The sequence below is a fragment of the Podarcis erhardii genome (assembly GCF_964252035.2).
Source record: "Podarcis erhardii genome assembly, chromosome: 15".
Taxonomy (NCBI): domain Eukaryota; kingdom Metazoa; phylum Chordata; class Lepidosauria; order Squamata; family Lacertidae; genus Podarcis; species Podarcis erhardii.
In genome coordinates this window covers 39,305,702-39,330,292 of record NC_138505.1, presented here as the reverse complement: position 1 = coordinate 39,330,292, position 24,591 = coordinate 39,305,702, and the positions used below count along the sequence as shown (strand labels likewise).

General features: G+C 42.7%; 2 protein-coding genes across 9 annotated transcripts in view; one reads left to right on the top strand and one right to left on the bottom strand.

Moving 5' to 3' along the window:
• The window catches only part of RHOF (ras homolog family member F, filopodia associated), a 31,034-nt gene extending 21,175 nt beyond the window's left edge, over window positions 1–9,859 (bottom strand). Inside the window, exons 1-3 of one of the 3 annotated variants that reach the window (XM_081842276.1) lie at window positions 9,626–9,859; window positions 8,233–8,279; window positions 6,438–6,544 (exon numbers count right to left, since the gene is read on the bottom strand). In XM_081842276.1, the coding sequence (XP_081698402.1) occupies window positions 6,438–6,544; window positions 8,233–8,279; window positions 9,626–9,753 (282 nt within the window). In that variant the 5' untranslated portion in view covers window positions 9,754–9,859. Of the gene's footprint in view, window positions 1–6,437; window positions 6,545–8,232; window positions 8,810–8,833; window positions 9,571–9,625 lie in introns of those variants that run through there. The other 2 variants (XM_081842280.1, XM_081842279.1) reach the window with 2 other exon arrangements.
• The window catches only part of SETD1B (SET domain containing 1B, histone lysine methyltransferase), a 69,668-nt gene that overhangs the window by 10,116 nt on the left and 34,961 nt on the right, over window positions 1–24,591 (top strand). For 3 of the 6 annotated variants that reach the window (XM_081842202.1, XM_081842201.1, XM_081842200.1), the window contains 5 exons: window positions 10,786–10,940; window positions 11,353–11,451; window positions 11,813–12,083; window positions 16,544–16,656; window positions 20,223–21,398. In XM_081842202.1, the coding sequence (XP_081698328.1) occupies window positions 10,800–10,940; window positions 11,353–11,451; window positions 11,813–12,083; window positions 16,544–16,656; window positions 20,223–21,398 (1,800 nt within the window). In that variant the 5' untranslated portion in view covers window positions 10,786–10,799. Of the gene's footprint in view, window positions 1–9,963; window positions 10,535–10,785; window positions 10,941–11,352; window positions 11,452–11,812; window positions 12,084–16,543; window positions 16,657–20,222; window positions 21,399–24,591 lie in introns of those variants that run through there. The other 3 variants (XM_081842198.1, XM_081842197.1, XM_081842199.1) reach the window with 2 other exon arrangements.

The window sequence follows — 24,591 nt, the reverse complement described above, 5'->3', positions numbered from 1 at the left end:
CCAGTCAGGTTACTTTGGATCAGTTTCAGTTCTTACAGTCCAAGGATGTGAACAGCCATATTTCCTCTAGATTCTTGCCCACTATAGTTTATAAAAAAAGAGTCAAAGGGGTGTGGCTGGGTGGGTTCAGGGAGTGGTGAACGCCTCATTGTGGAGATGCTGTTGGCCCTAAAGAAAGTGGTGGTTTATAGGTGGTATATAACACCTACCAAAATATCCAAAATCTATAAAACAAAATCTAAAATGTATTAGAGGTGTAATCAATCAGAGGGGACACTACTTTACATGTGGAGGACCTGTAACAAAATGAAGAGTTTCTGGGAAACGGTATATGAGGAGTTGAAAAAAACATTTAAACAAACTTTTGTTAAAAAAAACCACACCAACAGAAGCATTTCTATTGAGCATAGTAGATTTAGACATCGCAAATGAAAATAAGAGAGTATTTCTTTATGCAACATCTGCAGCAAGAATACTAATTGCAAAAAACTGGAAAAGTGAAATAGGACCAACAAAAAAGAGTGGCAAGAGAGAGTATTTGTTACCTTGAATTGGCAAAAATGACGGATGCAATTAGGGGACAGTCTAAACAAAAATTTCAAAAGTGGGGAAAGTACAGAGATTATTTAAAAAAACAGTACCCTCAAATTAAAACCTGGACTTGCTTCGAATAATTTTTGCAAAACAAAATATGGTTTACAAATACGATATATGGAGAAGGGTAGAAAAGATGAAATGAGAAAGAAACAGTTTATCAAGTTTAAATCAGACCCACGTTGAGGAGGAAGGAAGTCTATTAGAATAGAATAAGAACTAAAGATTGGATAACACAAGTCCATGTGCAGAAACTTGTGGATTTATGGATATATGCTTATCATTTATGTGGTGTTTTCTTTTGTAGTTTGTTTTCTAAGTGTTGTGTGTATGTGCTATAATAATAAGTTAATAAAAAGCATTTGCAAAAAAAGAAAGAAAACAAAGTAGTGGTGTATTCCCCACTCAAGAGGACCACCCTGAACCCAGAATTATTGAACAACTAGTGCCCATAGCGACAATGGCCTTTTTGGGCAAGATGCTGAAGAGGCTGGTGGCAGCCCAACTGTAAATATGTTCAAAGGAAACAAATAATCTAGACATATTTCAATCCAGCTTCACAGCAGGATATGGCACTGAAAATGCCTTGGTCAGTGACCTAGAAGTGAAAGGGACAGAGGGAGCACAAGCTTGTTAGTTCTCTTTAACCTCTCAGCAGCTTTTGATACTGTTGACCATGGTATCCTCCTGGAACAGCTTTGGGAATCAGGAGCGCTGTGCTGCAGTATTCTTCTCCCAAGAGAGCATAGCCACAAGAGACTATTCTTTAGTGCCTTGGACGTTAAGCCTGTGAGGTCCCTCAGGGGTCAATTTTGTCTTTCAAGCTTGTTAACATTTAAATGAAGCTGTTGGAGGATGTCAATGGATCTGGAGAAAGGTGTCATCTAATTCCCTTGGTTGAAGAGGAAAAGCCCTACATACCAAGGAAAGCTGTGAAAGATTCCAACCACAGCGTATTGATGACACCCAGCACTATATTTTCATACCATCAGAATTAGGAACTGTTCACATGCTTAACCACTGGGTGGAGCTGGTAATAGACTGCAGATAGAGATACCATGTGTTGCAGGTTCTCAAATCCAGGAAATATGGAAACAGCCTGTTCTGGATAGGTTGCACTCCCCTTGAAGGGACAGAGGTGTAGCTTAGGAGTACTCCTTGATCCATTTATGGCACTTGAGGCCAAGGTGGCTAGGACTACCTACTTCCAGCTCTTGCCCTTACTGTACAGAGATAGCTTGGCCACAGTGATCCATGCTTTGATGACTTCCAAGCTGAACTATTGCAATACACTTGGGGTCAGCAAACTTTTTCAGCAGGGGGCCGGTCCACTGTCCCTCAGACCTTGTGAGGGGCTGGACTATATTTTTTGGGGGGAATGAACAAATTCCTATGCCCCACAAATAGCCCAGGAATGCATTTTAAATAAAAGGACACATTCTACTCATGTAAAAACACAAAGATTCCCAGACCGTCCGCGGGCTGGATTTAGAAGGTGATTGGGCCAGATCTGGCCCCCGGGCCTTAGTTTGCCTACCTATGCTACAGGGCTGCCCTTAAGGACTGTTCAGAAGCTGCAACTAGTGCAGAACACAGCAATGAGACTGCCAGTGGATGTTTCTGGTCAGACACACACCATACTAGCCAGTCTTCTGCAATGGTTGCCAATTGACTGTTGAGTCCAATTTAAGTTGTTGACATCGACACACAATGATTTCGGCCCCAATTATGTGATGGAAAGCCTTCTCCCATAAGGGGAAGATTTCTTACCTGCCCTTCACAATAAGATCCCAGGGTGGATTACAATAATAGAAATACACAATGATAAAAACAGCTAAACTATTACAATGATAAACCGTAAAACCATTCCAAATGGAACAGAACTGTATAAATTGAACAAAAGAGGTGAGTCCCACAAAACTAAAAACTGCAACTACCACTGTGGAGAGTTCCACAATTTAGGGGTGCTAGAACTACCAGGAGAGCCCACTCCGCAGATCTTAACACCAAAGAACATCAGTAGGAATGGAGACAGTCTTTCAGTTATTTGGGGCTCAAATATTTTAGAGCTTTAGACACCAACTGAGTACCTCAAATTGGGCCAAGATAGGAGTTTGCAAGTTCTGAAGTCTGGGTTGTGGGGAGACAGCCTGTTTTGGATGGAGTTGCACTCCCAAGAAGGAGCAGATTCCTATATTGGGGATGTTCCTTAACCCAACACTGACTCTAGAGGCTTAGTTAGCCTAAGAGGCTAGGGGTGCCTATTTCTGGCTATGACTGGTTTGCCAGCTGAAATTATTTGGACACTGTATTCCACTCTAGTAACCTCAAGATGGAACTACGGTACTTAGTGATTTGGAAACTTCAACTGGTCCAAAATGCAATATGAAGAGAGCACTATCATGCAGTTATGGTTGCTGCATTTTGGATCATTTGAAATTTCCAAATCATATTCAAGTGCAGCCTTATGAAGAAAACATCACAATAGTCCTGTCCTTATGAGCTCCAGGTTTCTGCAACTATTTAGAATCCTGGGTCCTTTTCCCAATTCTCAGCCACCTCCCATATAAGAAAACCATCCCAGCTGAACTGACAGCTTTCCCTTTCCTCACAAGAAGCTCATTTGCAAATCACTTGGTCTTCTGAAAAACTGACCATTAAGCCATTCAGTATGGGCACAAAGCACTAAACAATATTTCGTGAGCTGAATACAGGCAATCAAAACCCACATGAATTTATTGCAGCCTTACAGTCTCCTTGCATGTTATTACAAGGGCAAAAACAAAACCCAGCATTTTACAAAATGGTAGTCATTATTTAAAAGTAATTTAGAAAGGGCCCTTTTCACATATAGAACAAATACAAGGAATGTATCTCAGTCCTTCTCACTGGAAAATTAGCAGTGTGGTGATGGGTATGCTCACAGAAAAATACCCCAAGAGGAAAAATTGTGATCTCCTTTACCTTCAGAAATTCATGATCTCAAGAGCAAATAATTCTTGAAACTTTAATCTAGACCCATCTTGTAACATTTTAATGACTCAGAAAATGTAAAGATTTAAGAAAACAATGTCTCTTTTAAGTCTTCAGATTAACAAATGTAGGAGAAGAGAGGACTCCCAAAACTATTGTTAACCCACAGCATTCAAGTATTATTTTAACACATTTCTATACCAACCATTAATTCAAAATTGCAATTAGTCAAGGTCCAAACTGAATTTGATAAGCTCAGGAGTTTTTACCTGCAGCTTAAAGTATTTTGTTTTTCAGAACAAAATTTTTCAGAACAAAATTTCGTGCATGCACACGAAAGCTCATACCAAGAACTAACTTAGTTGGTCTTTAAGGTGCTACTGGAAGGAATTTTTTTATTTTGTTTTGACTATGGCAGACCAACACGGCTACCTATCTGTAATTTTTTTTCAGAGCAAGCATGATTTCAGGAAAGCATAATTACAGTTCATAAAAAGAAAACCACTGCATGTTTTCAACCCAGGAAGAGAAGGCAAGAATGGGGAAGAAGTTAGTTATCTTAAGTTAGTTGGATAGTGCTAGATGTTCTACACACACAGACTTACCCACAAAATGTTTAATTTAAGCAGTGAGGAAGAGTGAGTGGCTTTTGTTTGCAATTTTTGCATAACAGAAAGCTGAATTTAAAATCTGAATGAAGTGAAACACACTTCATATTTTGAACTATCTGCTACAGGCAAATAGCCAGCCACATTAAAGGGTTAAATTACTGTAATCCAGGGACAAGAGGAGCACTAATGCTTTTTAACATTCTGTCAAATCAGCAAGTTTCCTCCTGAAGATTCCCGCCAAAAGCTGCAAGATATTCAAAGCAATTCAAGCATTCCATTCAGTTATGCATTGTTTCTTTAAAATATGCCAAGAAACAAACTATCGGGCTAAATATATGGAGTTAACCCCAAAAGTCCATTTTCATAAGCTGAGGATCATTTGCCACAGTGAGAATATACCAAGAGACAAAACAAATTATATAGCTTCTTCCATCTGAAGCTATGACAAAACAAAAGATTTTTAGCAGCTCAGTGGTTCCCATTTGAAGCAAATCTATAGGGAAGTCCAAACACAGCGGGTTGCAGCCAATGATAGTCCTACACAGAGTAGACCTATTGAAATTAATGGACCTAAATCATGTCCATTAGCTTCAATGGGTCTACGTTTGAGCAAAACAGGATACAAGCCTGTAGCACAAGTCTGCGTAGCACAGTGGTTCACTGCAAGCTAGGAAATCTACAGTTCATATCTAAGCTCAGTCTTGAAGTCACCGTGGCTGTACACAACCCACTATCTCTCAACCTAGGTCCCAACATCTGCAATATGGGTATAATACTAGCCTACCTGTATAGGGCTGTAATAAGGACTACTGAGCATGTACATTAAGTGATACAAAATTTCAAAAGTAGAGTAGATAATGTTCCGTATCCTTCAAAAGGGATGCAAATCCAGCAAGTAAAGGAAAAAGATTCTCCTGGCCAGAAACACAAGAAGGATATGCATGGTGACCTACATTATATTGACTGTAATGGTAATGGAGAAAGGAGGCAGGATGTGCACACAGGATTTGGCTTTGGGAAGGATGTCGAAAGCAAGCCTGATCTCTCTAGCAACCGCTTGTGCCTCCTTTGTACTCATTTGAAAGGCATTTAAGAAGCCAACCACTTCAGTTGTAGAACACAATTGCAGCAGGAATCTCAGGGATACAGACGCCCACAATTGGCAGACTTAACCTTACTCCTGTTGCCACATCAGCTATTTAACAAGGTATATATATGGACATTTTTCACTAAGTCACCTACTGAGAGGAAAATGTAAGTAGCCAGGGAGTTTAAGATGTCTTAGGAAGTACACACATTCACCAAGTCTGTATTCCAATACTTATTTGTAATCAAGTAGCTTGCAATTCAACAGAGTTGACGTATTTAGTTCATAACACACACAAAAAGCCATTTCCCAACATCACCTTAAAAAGAACAAAGAACACATATGCAAGTGTGTTTACTCTGAAGTAATATCACAAACCAGTAGCATTTACTTCATAGGAGGGATACTTAGGATTGTTTCCCTAGTCTGCCAGCAAATGGCAAGGCACTTCACTTAGGCAATCTCTTTATGCTCTTTCCTCCCACAAAGACCAGAAGCATGACATTGTTCAGTGTTTAACAGGCAGTCCGCTCCTCCAATTTGTTCCTGAAAAACAGGTTTTACTGCTGGAGCAAATCTTGGTACATGGTGGTGGAATGGAATGTCTTCACTCTCCACAGAGACTGAAAAGACAACACCCGACTCCTGCTGCTGAATATTTTACAATAAGCCAGCAGACAGGAGACTCTTATAATAAGCCAAATATTTTAACCACCTATTATGGGTTATTGCTATGGTGGGGAAGAGGAATGTCACAAATTGGGATTTCACCTTTATATATTTCCACTAAAAGTAGAAGACATCCACCCCTTAAATCAAGGCATCCAAGATAATACATCTTTAAAAAAGAGCTGTAATTTTTTGGTTAGCCTTTTTAATAATGCTGCACTGAAGTTTCCCAGAAAGGAACTCAAGGCTTTGCCAGATTGTTTTCTTAAAATTTCGAGTAACAATGCAGCAAGGAAGCTACTAGCAACCTAACGTCCTCAGTATCTCCAGTCAGGGCTGTCGGCTCATTTCTTCAAGGAGAGCCTCCAAAACTGGCTGTCTGAAAAAAGCGACACCCAACCCCACTCTGTTTGGAGGGGGTGGTGGTGCTGCAGTGTTAAGGAAAATCCTTTAAGCAAAGCCAAGCCATTTAAACGGAAATATGCCTGGCAAACCCTACCTACTGTAAACAAGCAGAGAGATGCCATCAGAAAGCCCACTCTCGTCTGACAACAGACCACGCATTCCCTTGTCAGCTCCTCCTCCTCGATCATCGTCGAGCTCACCCTTTCTAGGGTTCATGGGGGGGGGCGAGGAAAAGAAAAAAGATTAGCAATGCCGGGAGACCTGTTTTGAGACACGTGGTAAGGAGTTAGAGACCTGTTCAAGAGATCAGTCCCAGGACGGCTTCTCCAGCCACTAATCCAGCCAGCAACGCCATGCCTGAGAAAACAGTCTCACTGCACTGCAGAAAGCCGCTCTTTGCATTTACCAACTGATTTAGAGCCTTTATCGAGCTGCTTGGGTTATGCAGCAGCTGCCTGTCCACCATAGTCTTCATTATTCGCATGCAAAAGAGGAGGGGAAAGCCCGTTTTCAGGTTTCTAGACACAAAGGACCAAGGCCGCCTTTGTCTTCTGCTAAACCACAGGAGCGCCCTGTGTCTTTAAGAGCCGGGCTGCTCGCCTGCCCCTGGCCTCCCCTCCCCCCCCGCCGTCTTCCCCCTCCCTCCCCCACCCCCGGGAGTGCTGAGCAGAGCAGCAGGCAGGAGCTGGAGCCGCGCCAGGATCTCCTCTTACACGCAGCCTCGCGCTCGCTCCTGCGTTTCTTCTCGCTGCTGCAAAAGCACTTGCACGAAATGGCAACCGTCCTCTCTCTCTCTTCCCCACCCCCACCAGTATTAACAAGGGGGGGGGGGCAGCAGACAGAAGAAAACCGACCCTCTCACTCCTGCTTTACTTTTTACAAACCTCACACACGTTTTTAAAAAGGGGGGGCGGGAGAGGAGAGAGAAAGGGCTCTGTCCTGCATTGCCCGATAAAAACAGCCTTGACGAAATCAAGCGTTGGTGCTGCCCCCAAAGCAACAGCCGCAGCACAGAGAAGACAGCCAGCCGCCATTACGAAACCCGGCTTGCTCGCCCTCAATATGGAGCAGGAACTGCGAAGGCAGCCTTGAAAACGAGCATCTTTTCACGGCACCAAAGCCAGGGGGTGACTGGGGCAGTGGCTATTTCTGCAAATTAAATTTCTGCAAGAGGCAGTAGCTATTTCTGCAAATTAAATCTCTCTATCAAAGCCAGCTGGAAGTTTTGTTGTAGCTGTAGCTCTGGAAAAATCTGCTGCTGTGAAATAGCAAGCGCGTCACAAGCTTTCCCAACAAAAACAGTACAAGGCTGCCAAGCGACTCTTCTTGTGCAGGGAAAAGGAAACCTCCATTTTGGATTTTGTTTTTCAAACCAGGAGCCTCTCAAGATAAAAGAAAACTCGTTTACAGTACATATTAGCAAACCAGGGTCTCCCTTTACTGCTCAAATTGCTGTTGTCCCCGAAACGCCTCTGTTGTAAAATGAAAAGGAAAAAAATATCTGCAGTAACTAGAGGGAGAAAGACTTCAAACTAGTTCTCTATCACTTGCGTTTATTTGTTGGCTTGCCTTAAAAAAAATCCCACCTCTGCCTGCAGATTGACTTTAGGGGAACAGTTTAGCATATCTGTAATGCCATTATGGATTTGCAGAGAGAAGCTCTTGAAATCAACAAGGATGCAGCCAAGCAAAGCACTTTGTTACAGGAGGCTAAAGAAAGGAAGTAGCTTTTGGAAATAGATATAAAAAATAGATTCTGAATATGTACCTTCAAACAAGAACGTTAGCTACCTTTCCCCCCCTCCGAAAGTAACTCGGATATCCGCCTTGGACGAAAACATTTGCTGCATAGGCCTGCTCTGTTTCACTGCAAGGGCAAAAGGCTTTACTTACCCGCACACCATAGTTGAATGCAGTTCTGAAGGTGAAGTTGTGGGAGTCTGGGGTTGGGATTTTTTGGGGGGAGGGGGGAATAAATAAATTTCTAAATACTGTATACGTTAAGTTCTGTATCATCACTTCTATTTTATAACCTTGCAAGTTATTCAATCTCGTTCAGATTTTTGTATGGCTTTTGATTAAAAATAAGTTAATACATTTACTTATTTCGACTAATAACATATAGTTAACTTTTTAAAAAGACTCCGGACTTCAATCGGTAAATTCCTCTGACAGATTTACTCTGCACATAAGGACGCTGCATGTCTCTCCTTCCCCTCTCCCACTCACATTTTTAACATGATCTCAAACATAAATCGCTACATGTTAGTGTGAATACACCTGGTTAATAGTTACTGTATGTAAACATTTTAAGCATCTCTAGCTAAATATTTTTTATTCTTAAAAAGTATCTCAGAAGCAATTGGTTTAGATAAACAAGACAAAAAATGACATGCAGATGAAGGCTGGAAAAATAAATTAAAGGAGAACTCCAGTAACATTTAACATGAAAAACTACACTTAGTAAGAAGGACAGAATGGATTGGGTACTTACAATGTAAAAGGAAAAAAACTTTTCCTAATGATTTTTTTTGCAAGAATTCACGTTTCCTACATCTATATTTAAAACATTACCTTGTTAGCACGAAAGGATTTAACTTAAAAGATGGCCAGGTATTTAGTGTTTAATACAGGAAGCTACATCTAAAGATGTATTTGCTCAGGCAAAGAAAAGCTTTCAAAAACAAACACCAAAAATACATATGTATTTACTTTTTTGGTAACTCAAAATTGTTACTGCTGACATAAGGGCGTGCCATGACCTAGTTATATACAAGACAAAGATGGGTTCCAAATCAAAGGGAAAAATCCAGATCTTTTTATAAAATCTTCCTTCTTCCTTTTAGTCCTCTAAATGTTGTCAGACATTAACACAGACACTGAGAAGTCCTGAAATGGATGGTTGTGGATTCATTCAAATCAAGTATCCCCTTTTGGAACAAAGGAAAACCCAGTTGGCCATTTAATTCCATTGCAGAAAAATGGCTGCCTGATCTGTTGGCCTCTCCTTAGCTGTCTGCTGAAGGATGTTTTTAGATCAGCGTCTAATAACTCAAGCCCAATGGAAGCTGCGCGCTGATTGGCTGCGCCCGCCTGGTGCCTTTAACCAGCCAATTACCTAAGCACGGCCAAATTACAAACCAAAAGCACAAGTCGAGCTAAAACAACACGAAGCCCCAACAAGGCGACCCCGGGAGGAAAGGAAGGGGAAAGAGGGAGAAGGGAAGGGAAAGGGGGGGGGGAGATTCAAGGGAGCCTCTAGCTGAAACAAAATGGAAGGTCCGACCTGATTGGCTGCGCAGGACCTTTAATAAGCAAAGCTGCTACTCTCCTTCCTCCCTCCTCCAAAATTGACAAATTGTAACAAAACGGGGGCGCCCCCCGCTTCTCCCCATTCATCGGAGGTGGAAACATTGCCGCGGCTTCTTGCAAAAGTATCCCTGCCAAGCTCGCTGCCCCGGTTAGCTCCCTGGGATGTAACTTGCAAAAGAAAAAAGGGAAAAAGAAAGAAAGAAAAGAAAAGAAAAGAAAGGGGGAGGGGGAAAAAAGCTCAAGCCTTTTGGAGCGCCGGGTGTCTTGTGGGGAGGGGGTTTCTTTTATTTCCCTCCCCCTTCCCCGTCCAAAAAAGAAAAGGAAAAAAAGGCGGTGGGGGGGGGCCTTGTCCCACCTATGTCCATCTTGTTTAGGAACAGTTTGGCGCTTAGGTAAATGTAGCCAGCAGATTCCAAGGGGATTTGGCCCCGCCGCTAACTGGGAGGAAAAGCCACGGCGGGGCCGCATCCTGCTGGGAAAAATGCATGGCCCTTTATTTGGGGCGGGGAGGCGCGGCCGGGCGGCCGGGCTGGGGGCTTTGCAGCGCGATGCAGCTGCTGTGAATGTGCATTCGGTTGAGGGCGGTTAGCCATTAGCCGAGCTCCATAGCGGTGAATTGTGGGATGCCTGAGAAGCAAGCAGAAAGCACACACACAATATGTGTTGGCTCGCAAAAAAAAAAAAAAAGAGCGAGCGAGCGAGGAGGCAGGAGGCTTTCAAAACCCATGTAATGTAGCCAGCCCAATGTGAGCAGAGGAGCTCGCCTTTCGCGGCCAGGAGACGGTCGGGCACCGAACAGCGATGTCTTTCAAAGAGATCAAGGCAGGAGAAAAAGCCAAGCACCCCGAAGACCATGGCAAAAAGCAGAGTTCAAGTGAGATGGGTATTTTCTCTCTCTCCTCCTCCTCCTTTCTCCCTCGCTCTCGTTCTGGTCTCGCTGCCTGCACCCGGGAGGGGGGACACGGGGGGACACCCCGGCTCGGCGTCTGGATGTGCGGTCTTTTCCCTTCCCTTCCCCCCACCCAGCTTGACGGTATTGCGAGGGGGGGAAGGAAGCAGTTCTGAAACGGGAATCTTTCATATATGTCTTTTTTTTTTAACTTCGTTGGTTGCCCCCGCTTGCTTTCTCCTCAGGTTGGATCAACGGAATGGAGAGCAGCTCCCAAGCAAGCACCTCTGCCGAGAAAAAAAACCACCATTGGAAAAGTTACAAGTTGATTATTGACCCAGCTCTGAAAAAAGGACAGCACAAACTCTATCGTTACGATGGGCAGCATTTTAGCATTCCTGTAAGCGGTCGTTATTTTTTACAAATGAAATGTATTGTGATATTCTCTTTCCCCAACCCTGGTTTGTTTTATTCCAGTACCTCGCCACCCTTCTAAAGGGTGGGTGGGAAGGAGGAATTCTTAATGACTTGAAAAATGAAGATTGCTACAAAATGTTCAGGAAACATATTAAAGTTACACCCCCTGACAATGTAGTCTGTCAGAATCAGAAGATAAAACCTGCATCTTTCTTTTCCTGTGATTCCCTGCAGAATTGCTATTTGACATGTGTGTGTCTGCCCTGCCTGGAGAACATTCTCCTCAGTTTTAAAGGCTGTGGAGTAAACTTCCAAATTTCATGGGGTTTTTGGTTGCATCTGTGGGTCGTGTCTTTTTTCAAGCTTCATTCAATTTACTCCCCTCTCCTCCTCAGAACCCGGGTCTTGCCCCAGTGGATTGTGTCAGAGATCCAAGGATAGGGCGAATATGGACCAAAACGAAAGAGCTGGAACTCTCTGTCCCTAAATTTAAGGTACATGCATTGAGAACTGTGGTGTCCTTGATATAAATCTAATTGCATCTTTATTCATATTGTTGAGTAATTAGTTCACCGGCGTTATATAGCTGCAAAATACAATTGAGCTTTCTGCCTGTCAAAAGTGTGTTTTATTAATAACTCAATGGAGTTATTTAAAACAAAATTTTAAAAGTTATTGCTGAGGCAAAAGTTTAGTATTTGTCTGTAAATTGCAGTGGAAGGGAAATACCTCGAAAGTTCAGTAGTTGCTTCTTAACCCTCTCTGCTCTAGGTGATGCGATTGCTTACAGTCCTTAACTTTGTTCTCTCTGGCTTTTAATTTCCTACTACACTGTGTGCAAAAACAAACCTACAGATCGATGAGTTTTACGTGGGGCCGGTTCCTCCCAAACAAGTCACTTTTGCCAAGTTGAATGACAACATCCGTGAAAACTTCCTGGCTGACATGTGCAAAAAATACGGTGAAGTGGAAGAAGTGGAGATCCTCTACAACCCTAAAAACAAGAAGCACCTGGGAATTGCCAAAGTGATCTTTGCCACAGTCAAAGGAGCCCGGGATGCAGTGCAGCATCTACACAACACATCGGTCATGGGCAACATCATCCACGTGGAGCTGGATACGAAAGGTGGGGAGCTGGTTCTGAGCATCATCTTCCTTCTGTTTGCTGCTCTTCCTCGCCTCTCTCCTGTCCCGTAGTGAGATGCATTTGCAGATTGGATGGGGAGGGCTAGTAATTAATTTAAGGGTGGTGGAGGAAGCTATTAAATGACTGTCACTGCGTTTCCCCCTCAATCTCTCTGCTTTTCTCTGGGCCTTTGCTAGTCACGTGGAGCTGAATGTGTTGTCTGTTGCTAGGAGACAGTCCTGTAATTTACAAAATGCTGCCATCCTCTCCATTTCACTCAGTCACTCATGCTGACACTTGGCTTGCCAAATGGTCCCCCTTTGCCCCTTTGCCAAAAGTACCTTTTGCACTTAGCTGATAACACACCCACCCACACCTATAGATATAGAAAAATGAGGCTAAAAATCATTTTAGAAAATGCCTGAAATTTATCCTAAAATAATACTCTAAATTAGATTCCAGCAATGTTCTTGTTTTTATTTAATCATCCCATTGTGGGCATTTACATATGTACAAGAGGCTCTGTAAAAGTGTTTTCTTCTTCTTCCATTGTCCCTTAAAGGGACAGTAACACTCCAGATATTGAAAGTAACTGGTCTGTAGTGCTAATACCTTCAGACAGAAGCAGTGTAGCTATGAACTCAGGTTTTATTTATAAGTCCCTCAAACCATACTGAGGCTGCAGTCCTAACCCCAGTTACCTGGGAGTAAGTCCCACTGAATTCAGCACAACTGACCTCTAAGAAGGCATGGTTAGGTTTGCTTCAACATTTAATTTTTGGGGGTCTTTTTTTTTTTTTTTGCTGTATTTTTCTCTTTTGCTAAAGCAGTGAAGCATATATGACCAGCATGTTACTTTTAGCATATAAGTGCTAATTTGTCCCCCACCTCTGCCATAGGACACCTTTCAGTTTTGCAGCTTAATTATAAAAAACCCCTAAACCTATTTTAACCCTTTAAAGGAACATTTTGGAAAGTATGAATAATTAACATGTTATGCACAATGGGACAGTTTCTAGACCCTTATCTTTAAAAGTGCTTATGCTAAAATTTTAAAACTGCAAGTGTTCTGAACTCCAAAACAAATTTGACTATGTCTTGTTTTTTTAGTTAGTGCACTGCTGAATCTCCAGCTGCAGTTAAATGTTCCTCTGCATGGTTTCTCATGTTGTGAAATGAGGATTCATCTATGCATGTTAGATAAAGTTATTAATAAAATGATAAGAAAAAATTGTTAGAACAGGTTAGTTATCATCCAGCCTTTTATCAACATTTATTCTGAGTTACTACCATATCAGGGCATGAGAACCACAGCTTAACTATCTGTAAAGTGGTATAATCCTAAATTTTATTGGAAATATATTTGACTGAACTCAGTCAGGCTTACAGCCAAGTTGAGAATCAGGAAAATTTAACGTAACTGCTTTATAGTTTGAGCTGCAGCTGTGTTAAAACCTGTGTTGATTTTAAAATGTATTTTTAACAAGTTTTCTGTAAGCTTCCAGTGCTAGCCTTTGAAATCCTTATGATCACATCCTTCTTGATTTCTGACATTTCCACTATTTGTGACTTAACTAGTTACCAGACTATCATTGTTTACATGTAATACTAGATATAAAAAAGCAGAGGTATAGATGAACAGCTGTTTGGCCCACTCTAGCCAACTCTTTTATAAAGTTTCTTTTTTAAAAAAGAAAACCTGATGTTAAAGGGAGTACATGGTATCTAAACGACTATTTTAACTGTGATATTTTTGAACTCAGAAGACTAAATCCTAGAGAACATAAATTCTGTTCACAGGCCTTAGAATAAAGCTCTGTAGCTTTAAGTGAGTCATGTGAGGTGAAATTTAGACCTTGGTCTAAGAGCTTTGCTGCTGCTGCCGGTGCTGCTGCCGCTGCTGCTTTTTGTGTGAGATAAGGACTCTCTTGTGTTGTACCTTAGTTTTTGTAACTGGGGTAGTAATTACCAATTACAACTAAAACACAGGATCAAATAATTTAACTGTGATAGGAGCTAGTGTAGGCAGAGGGACCAAGCAACAAACCAGGAAATCTCCACTTAAATTAATTCAATCATGCAGACACCTCCCCCACCCTCTGCCCAAGCCTCAGTCCTTGTAGCTGTAAGATGGGGATAAGAATGCTGGCCAAAGGATAACTAAGATAATGTATGTGAAGCCCATGGAGCACTTACATGCAATATAAATAAGTTTATTTACTGCATGTCTGTACCAGCCAATAAACGAAGTTCTCTGGGAGATTTGCAGTAAAGGCTAAAAGAATACAGCAAAACCTCCAAAACAGAGGTTACTAACAGGTTCTTACACTGCAAACCACTGGGTGCCTGCAGGGGGCTGTTTTACTACTAGCTTGTTCAGCGCTTGCACCCTGGGGCACTGGATGCTTCTGCAACAACGCACTAGTGGATGCATACAAACCGCCCTGTTAACTCACATCTGAGGCCCCCCCAGTGCCGCTGTGTCCAGCCAGGTGCCTTTGAGGCTCCCAGGCAGAGCATGGTGGCGGGAGCCTTCTTGCACTGTTGTTCCTGAGTGGCTGGGATTCAGATTCTGACCCTAGCGGTAAGACGTGGACAGCCTTATCATGACGTGGACAGCCTTATCCTCCATCAATTTGTCTGATCCATTTTTAAAGCTGTCTTAAGTTGATGGACATCACCACACTATGTGGAAGTGAATTCCACAGTTCAGTTATGCATTTTGAGAAGAAGTACTTCTTATTGTCTGCCATGACTCTCCCACCATTCAGCTTCATTTGATGATCCCATTGGGTTCTAGAAGTATGAGAGAGGGACAGAAACTTAACTCTCTTATAAACCTTTATCGTGTCCTACTTTACACGCCTCAACTCTTCCCTCATAGCGAAGGTGCTCTGTCCTCTTGATCATTATTGTAAGCCGCTTTGAAGTTTTATTACAGTCAAGTGTTAGATAAGTACTGTGAAATAAATAAGTAATAAATAATTGTCGCTGCCCTTTCCTGCACCTTTTCCCAGCTCTACAAGTATTCTTTTTGAGAAGTGGCAAAGAAAACTGTCCACAGTACTCCCAAGTGTGGCTACACCATAAATTTGAATAAATGCACTTCAATATTGACAGTTTTATTTCTTGCTGACATGAATAGAACTGTGCTTAGTTATGGCATGTGTACCCTCATCCCCAGCACAGCTCTGCTGCTTGAATGGCATTGTTCCGGTTGTACTGGGTTGAGTTATTGTCTGTATAACACCATAACTTTGAAGAAGGAACTGGTTCCTGCTCTGTTTTCTCTTTGCACAGCAGACCCTGGCATTGAGATGCTAGTGTCTTGGACCCTAAAATTCTGGCAATAGTTTGCTGGCTGCCCAACAAGACTAGCTGTGTGCAGAGTGACTTTATTCATGTTCTTTATGCAGAAATAAGTCATGCTGATTTCAGCAGGGCTTGTTCCCAAGTTAGTGTGTATAGAATTGCAGACTTCATTTTAATAAATAAATAAAGATATATCTTTTGTCAACACTGCTACAAGGGAAGAGGACAACATAAAATAAACAACTGAATTTATAGATGAACAGCAAAACCATCAATAAGCTCATCAAAATACATACGTATTTACTTAGTTGGCACTGTCAGGGAAAGCAGGTGCCTTTTTTAAAAAAGATAAATATAACATTTTTACTGTTATATTTTACTGATCACATACAATGTGCCTTTTACAGAAAAGCTAATTTGATGTCCAATTTCTAGTGAGCTGGGCTTGCAGAGTTTGAAGATTTATCACATTTTACCATTGAATGCAGACACATTTTTGCTATAAAATAGTTTTATCCCTACAGCTGTTAAACTATTTCTCCTCCCTTGAGAACATGTTGAGGAGAGGGAGGCCAGTTCTGTGAAGAAGCAGTCCTGAGTTGAAGACACATGCTCTCCTTGATAAAATGCACCAACATGGCAATAAAAGAGGGGACAACTTTGTCTTGTCTAACCTTTTTCCTTTACTGCTTTGTGTTCTGTTACCCCTCCCCACTCTTGAAGCAGGCGATCTGGAATTGGGTCATCTGCCTTTGGAAGTAGGGAGCCAGAGTGGTGTAGTGATGAGAGACTTAAGGCTAGGATTGGGGAGACCCAGGTTCAAATTCACGCTCAGCCATGAAATTCACTGGATCACCTTGGCCTATTCACTCTACCTGGAAGGGTTGTTGTGAGGATAGAACGAGAAAAGGACATTGCTCCAAGTCTGGTCCAAGATAAAGCTCAATCAATGAAGCACTCTTGTGCTTTTGTGTACCACAAAGAGGCATTTTTTGCTTCACTTGGCCTAACAAGCTGATACTGAATATTTCAAGAGAGTCAGAACTGGCGCCTGTTCAGGCTTGGTTTGCAGAGAGACTTGGTAAAATGTGGATTCTCGATGGAATTGTGGTGTGTTCTTTTTAATAAAGTTGTTGCTGTTTATCCAGGTGAAAAGCGCATGCATTTCTATCAACTTCTTGTGAATGGGCTCTACACCCCTCAGACTCTACCTGTGGAGAATGAGCCGGACGTATCGCCCACCGTGAATGAAACTGCGCAGGTACCTTTTCACTTACTTGCGATTTAATGGCACGCACTGCGTATGTTGGGGAATTCTGAGATGATATTCATTTACAACAAATGGTAGTTTGCCTGCTGTTGTCTGTCTCCTCAAGAAATGCATTCTTGACATTCCTGTCCAGACATCTGTCATCTCTAGCCTTCCTTTTCAGGGGACTCTTGAATGGAGGGCAAGTCCTTGTGAAGTTCCAGATACCGCTAGACCTTTTACTAGATCCATGGAACTGATCCAAGCTGGAGTCTGATTCTGGACATGGCAATTGTGTGTAGGTGCTATGTATGGAGATTGGCAGGCTGGATTGTTTCCTGTTTGTCCTTATTAGGACTTCATGTTTTATTAAAATATTTTGAGTCAGATGAGTTAATGTAACAGGAAATGAAAAATAAGATATTAACAATAACCCAAGTAATAATAATTTTGATTATCACAGTGGCGTAGCGTGGGTTGTCAGCACCCGGGGCAAGGCAAGTAATTTGCGCCCCCTAACCCGTGGATTTGCGCCCCCTAACCCTAACCCCCAGATGTTGCGCCCGGTGCGGCCGGCCCCCCTGCACCCCCCACGCTACGCCACTGGATTATCAAATTTGCAGGCTTTACATTTAACCTTCATAGAACTGTAGAGTTGGAAGGGACCCTGAGGGTCATCTATTCCAAACCCCTGCAATGCAGGAATCATGTCCATCCAACTTCTGCTTAAAATCCTCCAAGGAAGGAGAGTCCACAACCTTCCCCTGTGGGAAGGAAGCAGCGAGGGTGAGAGGCACGCAGAGACAATATCTAGACCTGCTCCAGTTGGACTGTGTTTTAGTAGTTTAAAATTGTAAACCACCTTAGGTGCATTGGCAGAAAGGTGCTATATAAAATTTAAGAAAGAAATAATAAAACTAGAGATCCTGTTCTGGCTTCTTTCTGTTGTTGGACATTTGAACACATGAGACTTGAAATAGGTGTGTAGGAACTAGCTGTAAAGGCTGCCTCCTTCCCAATGTCCTATTTTGCTCCCTTAAGATCAAGTTGTTTGTGTGGAGGAGGAGGAGGGGAAATTTCTCAGTGATATTTAAGTAGTAGTTAATAATTGAAATTTTATGCTGCGGATTCAGTTTTTGGCACAGAATGCCAACAAAGACAGAATGCATGAAATGCTAAAACTTCTTGTTGAGTAATTTCTGTCATGTTCCAAAAGAATCTCTACTAATGGAACAAACAGAATATGATTTTGTGACATGGGGAGTTCTAGGTGCAAAAGTGGCTGAGTTTGAATTTAATCCATGTGGCTGCTTCTCTGGCCTGCTTGCGTAGACTATTTTGCGGTACCGGAAAGCCCCATTCAGTGCAGTCAAGCAAGCTGATGCAGGTGTAAATTAAGTAAGTTTTGTGGGATGTGCTCCCTCGTAAACGTTTGTAGCACTCTGCCCTTTATAAGTGTTTAAACATTTTTTGTTGAGGCATATGATGAGTACCTTGAAATATCAATTCATTTCTAGTTACTTTTATTTAGGAACCTACTTCCTAGTTCAGTAAAGTGTATTTTGCCCAAAATTGTAAATGCTTCTCTGCTGACATTTTCTGTCATTTGCTCAGTCTGTTTACTCTGAATACTTAAATTTCATAACCTTTATTTTCATCAGGCAAATGTAAAATAAAAGAAATCTGCTCTTGCTTTTGCTTTCTTCATTTTCATTATCACTTGTGTTTCCCTTAACATTTCTTTTGGATGTTTGAATAAGAAAGCTGTAATGATTGCACCATAATAGATCAACAGCTTGTGGCACTGAGCTCCCTCTGTTGAGCAAGGTTCTGCCTTTCATTGAAATCCATCAAGTGAACTTAGGGAATGTTCACGTTTGTTTGTTTCTTGACATGGGAATGGCATTTCTTCTACAGTCCTGAGTAATGTCACAAATTAAAGGTTGCATTCAGACAAACCTCTGATCAGTATTCCTTTCCCCCTTTCTCTTGTGTAGGGATCATAATTTATTACTTTCTCCATTGTTCACCATTACATCCAAACCCACAAACTTGAGTGAGCCCTCCAAACTACAGGATTGTTAACAGTGCTTTAATACTGGTTGTTTTTGGTTTGGACATAATGACAAATCTTGGCATTATTAAATCAAGTGGTACCAAAATTAAGCCCTGCCTGTGAGGGTACAGGCGGAGTGTGTTGGGCACAGTGCTCATTCCCAATCCTACAAATTATGACTCAGAAGATTTTCTGAATGGGCTGCTAGGGGTTGGGACTCCCTTCTTGACCCTGGCACCACTGCCTGCTTGCATTCTTTGAGCCCTGTCTACGCAGCAGGAAGGGGAAGGCAGCTGGAGGCTGCGCTGTGAGCCTTGGCAGGTGCCCTGTGATGCCGATCAGCCAGCCATGTGCCAGCCTGTCGCTGTTTATATTGTGGGCAGCTGATCCTTCAGCCATGCCGCACTCCCTCACTTTGTGTTCTTCCCTTATCAGTCGCTAGTGTTCATTTCTCTTTACTCCCCCTCAGATTTATCTGCATCAGCCACCACACACTGGTTTTATTTACACAGGGATTGCAGGGAGTTCTCGCCATCCACCGCTTGCAACAACCACTTAAGCAGATGGTCTAATCATAGGCATTTGTTTCTTCATCTGAGAATAACAGTGGGCTAACAATGTCAAGCCCTTTCTGCTGAGTCCCACGGTTACTTGATGTCCTGATTCCTTTTTGGTGTTTGATCTTATTGGCTATGGATTTACTGTTGCCATGTTAACTTCAAGACATCTTAAGGCAGCCCTGTTCAGGGAAGTTTTTAATCTGTGATATTTTACTGTATTTTTTGTTTCTATGGAAGCCGCCCAGAGTGGCTGGGGAAACCCAACCAGATGGGCGGGGTACAAATCACAAATTATTATTATTATTATTATTATTATTATTATTATTATTCAAGATAAATTCCATGGCCGTTCATAAAAGATGGGGATAGAGTCATTTATTTTTTACAGAATACTGCCTGGTCAAATATGTATTAGGCTTACTGTTGTCATAGTTCTCGAACCTTTCATTTTATTTTTCTGTGAACTTCAGAACTTGGAAATGGTCTATTTACAATAATTGAAGAGGACTTCAAAGTAACTATTAATTGACAGTGATCAGTTGGTTGTGCATGTGGTTCTTAAAAAATCAATAGCTGGAAAAATTCCAGCTGTCCCGGTATGTTTTTGTTCAAAGATTCTGGGTTTGTTTTTGTTTTTTTTACAACTCAGCCAAATTCTCTTATAGTTGGTACATTTCATTAACCCCACCCCACCCCACACAAACATGCACTAGAGGTTAGAAAACAACAACTGGTAGATTAGATGAAAGGATGGTTTCGGGAACCTTTGTCCAGTGTAGGGCTAGTACTGATGCCTGCCAATCTTGGTCATCTTGCAGCAGCAGTGTTTATATGTATGCTTGTCAAGTGGCTCCTTAAGTGTTCCTTGGGTGTGTGCATAGCTAGGCCCCCTGCTCAAGTCTTAATGTTTCCAATGGCACTTCAGAAATGTATGCATATTTTTCTGTTTTCCTTTTTTGCAGCTGGCTGAAACTCTGAAACAATTAAAAGACAACAGTGCTTCTTCTGTGGGATCATCAGCTACCCCAAACAGTGGTACCCCATTTTCCCATGATACCGCCTTTTCCAGTTGTCGGCAAGATACCCCAAACTCTTACAGCCAATTCACTCCTCAGTCCCAAGGAACCCCTCTTACCCCACGCCTGGGGACTCCATTTTCCCAAGATTCTGCGTACTCTAGTCGTCAGACAACACCTGCGTACCACTTTAGTCAGGACTCTGGGTATAAACCCAGAAGACATGAAACAAAATTTACAGATGCTTATAACAGACGCCCAGGCCACCATTATGTTCATAATTCAGCTGGTGTTTTCCGAGGGTCAGAACATCAGTTCAGTGCATTCAAATCCCACCCTCAAGAGGCTGTGCAATTTCCCCACACTCCTCCTTTGAGCCACACAGGTTCTTCGACTTTCAAGTCCGCTTTCTCCCCCTACCAGGCACCCACAACGTTTCCCCAGCCTGAAGAGCCACAGTTTCCCCAAACTTCTAGGGATGCTGAGTACCGTCGGCCGCCACCAACACCAACGGAGATGGCAGTTGAAAGTAGCGCCGCTGCCACTGTTGACTTTGTTCCTGTGAAGGACAAACCTGAGGAGCCCCCAGCCCCACCTGAGCCCAACAGTCTCAATGAACCACCTGTGGTACCCTTCACACAGACTCCAGAAAGGAGCGAGACCCCAGGCACCCCAACCACAGAATCTGAAATTCAGCACAACAGTTTGGACTCAAGAATTGAGATGCTCTTAAAAGAGCAGAGAACAAAGCTATATTTTCTCAATGAGCATGACTCGGACAATGAGATTAGAATGGAAGGTAGCCCCATCTCCTCCTCCTCCTCCCAGCTTTCTCCAATTGCAACGTTTGGTTCCAACTCTCAGCCCAACTACAGAGCACAAACCCCTTCCTCGCGTCCTTCCAGCACAGGCTTGGAGGACATTAGTCCAACACCATTGCCGGATTCTGACGATGAGGAGCCAATACTTGGAATAACTTCTCTCTCTCAGAATTCGAAAGGAATGCCTGATGCTAGCCTGACTCCCCTTGACCAGCTGAGTAGGACTTCCAAAACAGAGTCCTCTGAACCTAAAGAAATGTTGCCTGATAATGATAGTCCAACTCCAGAAAAAATGGAAGAGGTAAGTGGTTCAGATAAGCCTTACTTACATATGTGTAAGCGGTGTGGAGAGCTTTGCATTTCTGATTTTAAACAGGTGCAACCTCCAATTCTCAGCCCAAGAATTGTGTGCAGTATGCGTACAGGCTCTGACCCACTTGTGCACGATGGGCACGCATGTGCCGTTTTCCGCACTGCGCAGGGGCTGGGCAGACTTATGCATGTTCTGCTGAAGTGCACGGTGGCCAGGAGTTGCCTGTGTGCATCTGTGGTGAACACCCATGTGCTATACAGTGGTGCCCCGCAAGATGAACGCCTCACAAGACGGAAAACCCGCTAGACGAAAGGGTTTTCCGTTTTGGAGGCGTTTCGCAAAACGAATTTCCCTATGGGCTTGCTTCACAAGACGAAATGTCTTGCGAGTTCCTGCGGGTTTTTTCCCCCTTTTCCTAAGCCGCTAAGCCGCTTATCAGCTGATCCGCTGATAAGCCGCTTATCAGCTGATCCGCTAAAAGCCGCTAAACTGCTAATAGCGCTAATCCGCTAAGCTGTCAATGGGCTTGCTTCGCAAGACAAAAAAAACCCGCTATACGAAGAGCCTCACGGAACGGATTAATTTCGTCTTGCGAGGCACCACTGTAAAGTGTTTAACTTATAAAACAAGATGTGCTTCATTTGTAAGATGGGAGACTTAGCCCTGCATGGATGTGATTCCTTTGTATTGGAATTGGTTAGGAGTATTCCACAGAAGGTGGCCTTGTGTTGAAAATTCCCTCTCCACATCAGCTGGGTTGACTGCTGGGACAAGAAGGGACCTGCTGCTGTCTCTTTTCCATGCTGCTGTTAAACCTCCCATGGGAAACAATTTTTAGCCAGGTTGTGCTATTGTCACTTGGAAGCCACCACCTTATTTCAACAAGCATTTGGTCTGTCAAGTTGTAAATGTTTTTAGGCTCCCTGGAGTTGTAATATTGTCTGTTATCTGCTAAACTTGTGACATATTAAAGTAGTTTCCTTCTAAGCTGTCATGCATAGGATTCAGTTGTGCATCTGCTTCAGAGTTGGATCTCATGAAATGCACTCTTCCTCACTGCAGTATCTTTTCAAACATGTTGCTGTTTGTGCCTTCTCCTTGAGTCTCTCAGTCATTCTACAGGGGCTTATGACCTTTCCTGCTCCATAATTAAATATGAGCAATTGGTCTTTTTAAAAATTCATTTAAAAATGTGTATAAAACTGAGAACAATTACAACAGATAGAAATTAAAAGATGACAAACAAAACTATAAAATAGGCACATAGAATGAGTACAGTTGCACATGAGTTAAAAGAACACTCATAGTGTTTTCTTGAACTTTGTTATCAGATTGTCAAGTATAGTTCCAAAGTTGCCAGCTTGTAATGAGGGTTGTCTTGAAAATGATGCTGTCTATGTAACACAAGAATGCAAAATCATATAAAAAGTGAAATAAAAACAGTTAGTGAGCTCTCCCTTTTTAAGTGATTGCAGATTCCAGCTTAATAGTTTGCTTTTTGTTGTTGTCATCTCCCCTCCCCTTTCTGGTGGGACTGAATCTGAAATAATGATGTATTACCCCTGTAGAAATATGAGCTGTTGCTTTTCCAGCTTGCAAATGAGATGGAGAGGAGTGCCAAGCTTTAGCCTATGAAGAGGCTGGGAAAGCAGAGGCTCATGTTTCAGCCTATTGTGAGGCTGTTGTTCATAGCCAGGCTTTCAGAGAATTCCTCAGCAAGAGGAGGGAAGCAGGGATAGAGGTTGTCTCGGCAGGAAAGAGAGTAGGCACTTTCAGTGTCTCCACCTTTCCATCCAAAAGGAGATTTCTTTCTCCTGTTTTTTAAAAAGGAGATTCCACAATCTGCATTGTCTTCATCATAATTCACATAAAAGAGGAAATGTATGCTGCAGTTTTCCTGTGGATAGCAGTTTTTGTAGCTGTGAGTGTGTTGGCTGTGACGTCTAGGATATGTTATTCTAAAATGAAGTAACAGCATTGGGGTGCAATTTTTATTGTCTTGTTGAAGTTATATCCCCACTCTTCATTGCATAGCAACCCCAGGGTGGGGGTACTGTAATTCTCTTTCCTATGTATGACCCATCCCATGCCTTTTCAGAGCTTTGGTTCTGAACTGGAACATTGCCACAAGAAGCATCCTGCAGCTGGATTGGGCCAAAGACCCTTCTAGTCCTGCATCCCAGTTCACAGTGGCCAGCCAGATAGGAACTCTTCTGCTCATGTTCCCCCAACAACTGGCATTCATAGGCATATTCTGAATGGGGAGGGGCTGCAGCCCAATGGCCAGGCATTTGCTGTGCACGCAGAAGGTCTCAGGTTCAATCCCTGGTATCTGCAGATCAGACTGGGAATGTCCCTTGCCTGATGGTTTGGGCAATATTAAGCAAAATGGACCAGTTGTGTGATTTGGTGTAAGGCACCTTCCTGTGTGCTGCCTCCAAGACCTCCCTGGAGCGAAGGGTGGGAAGATAAATCAAAATCACCAGGTTTTCTTCTCAGTGCCTGCATTCTATTATTAATTTCGTTTATCCTTGCAACAAGAGGCTGAGGTTGCTCTGTCTGACAGGCAGAGAGGGTGTCATTCTTTGGGCCACTCAATGAGATTTGCTGCCAATAGATGATCAGAATATATACTTACCGTATCTAGGGCCAATGGCCTATTCCACACCAATCTCTCTCTCTCTCTCTCTCTCTCTTTCCATAAGCTATGTACAGTATTGAGTATTGCTTCCAGGGCCGGCCCACACATGAGGCAAGGTGAGGTGACAGCCTCAGGCAGCAGAATCCACAGGGGCAGCATATCCCAATGCAGATGTTTATTTCCCCCCTTCTTCTTGATGTAGATTTTCACTCACCCCTTCTTCCCTGGTGGGGAGCGGGGTACCATATTGTGGTTCGCTTCAGGTGTCAAAATGCCCTGGGTTGGCCCTGATTGTTACAGCAGTTAAGGAGACTGTTGTGCTAGAAGTCAAGGGGCTTTTCTACAACTGACCACCTGGTTTATTTTTTTTAAGAGTTGGATTCTAACCTGGCTCCCAAGAAGGCAAAGAGGCTCTACATTCAGCTCTGGAAGTAGACAATGTAGTGGACTTTCTTTATGATCCTTTCTTTGTATGCATCTCAAAATTCCTGTTATTGATCCCTGAAATAGCATCACTGGTGGCTCCAGTCCAGTACATAC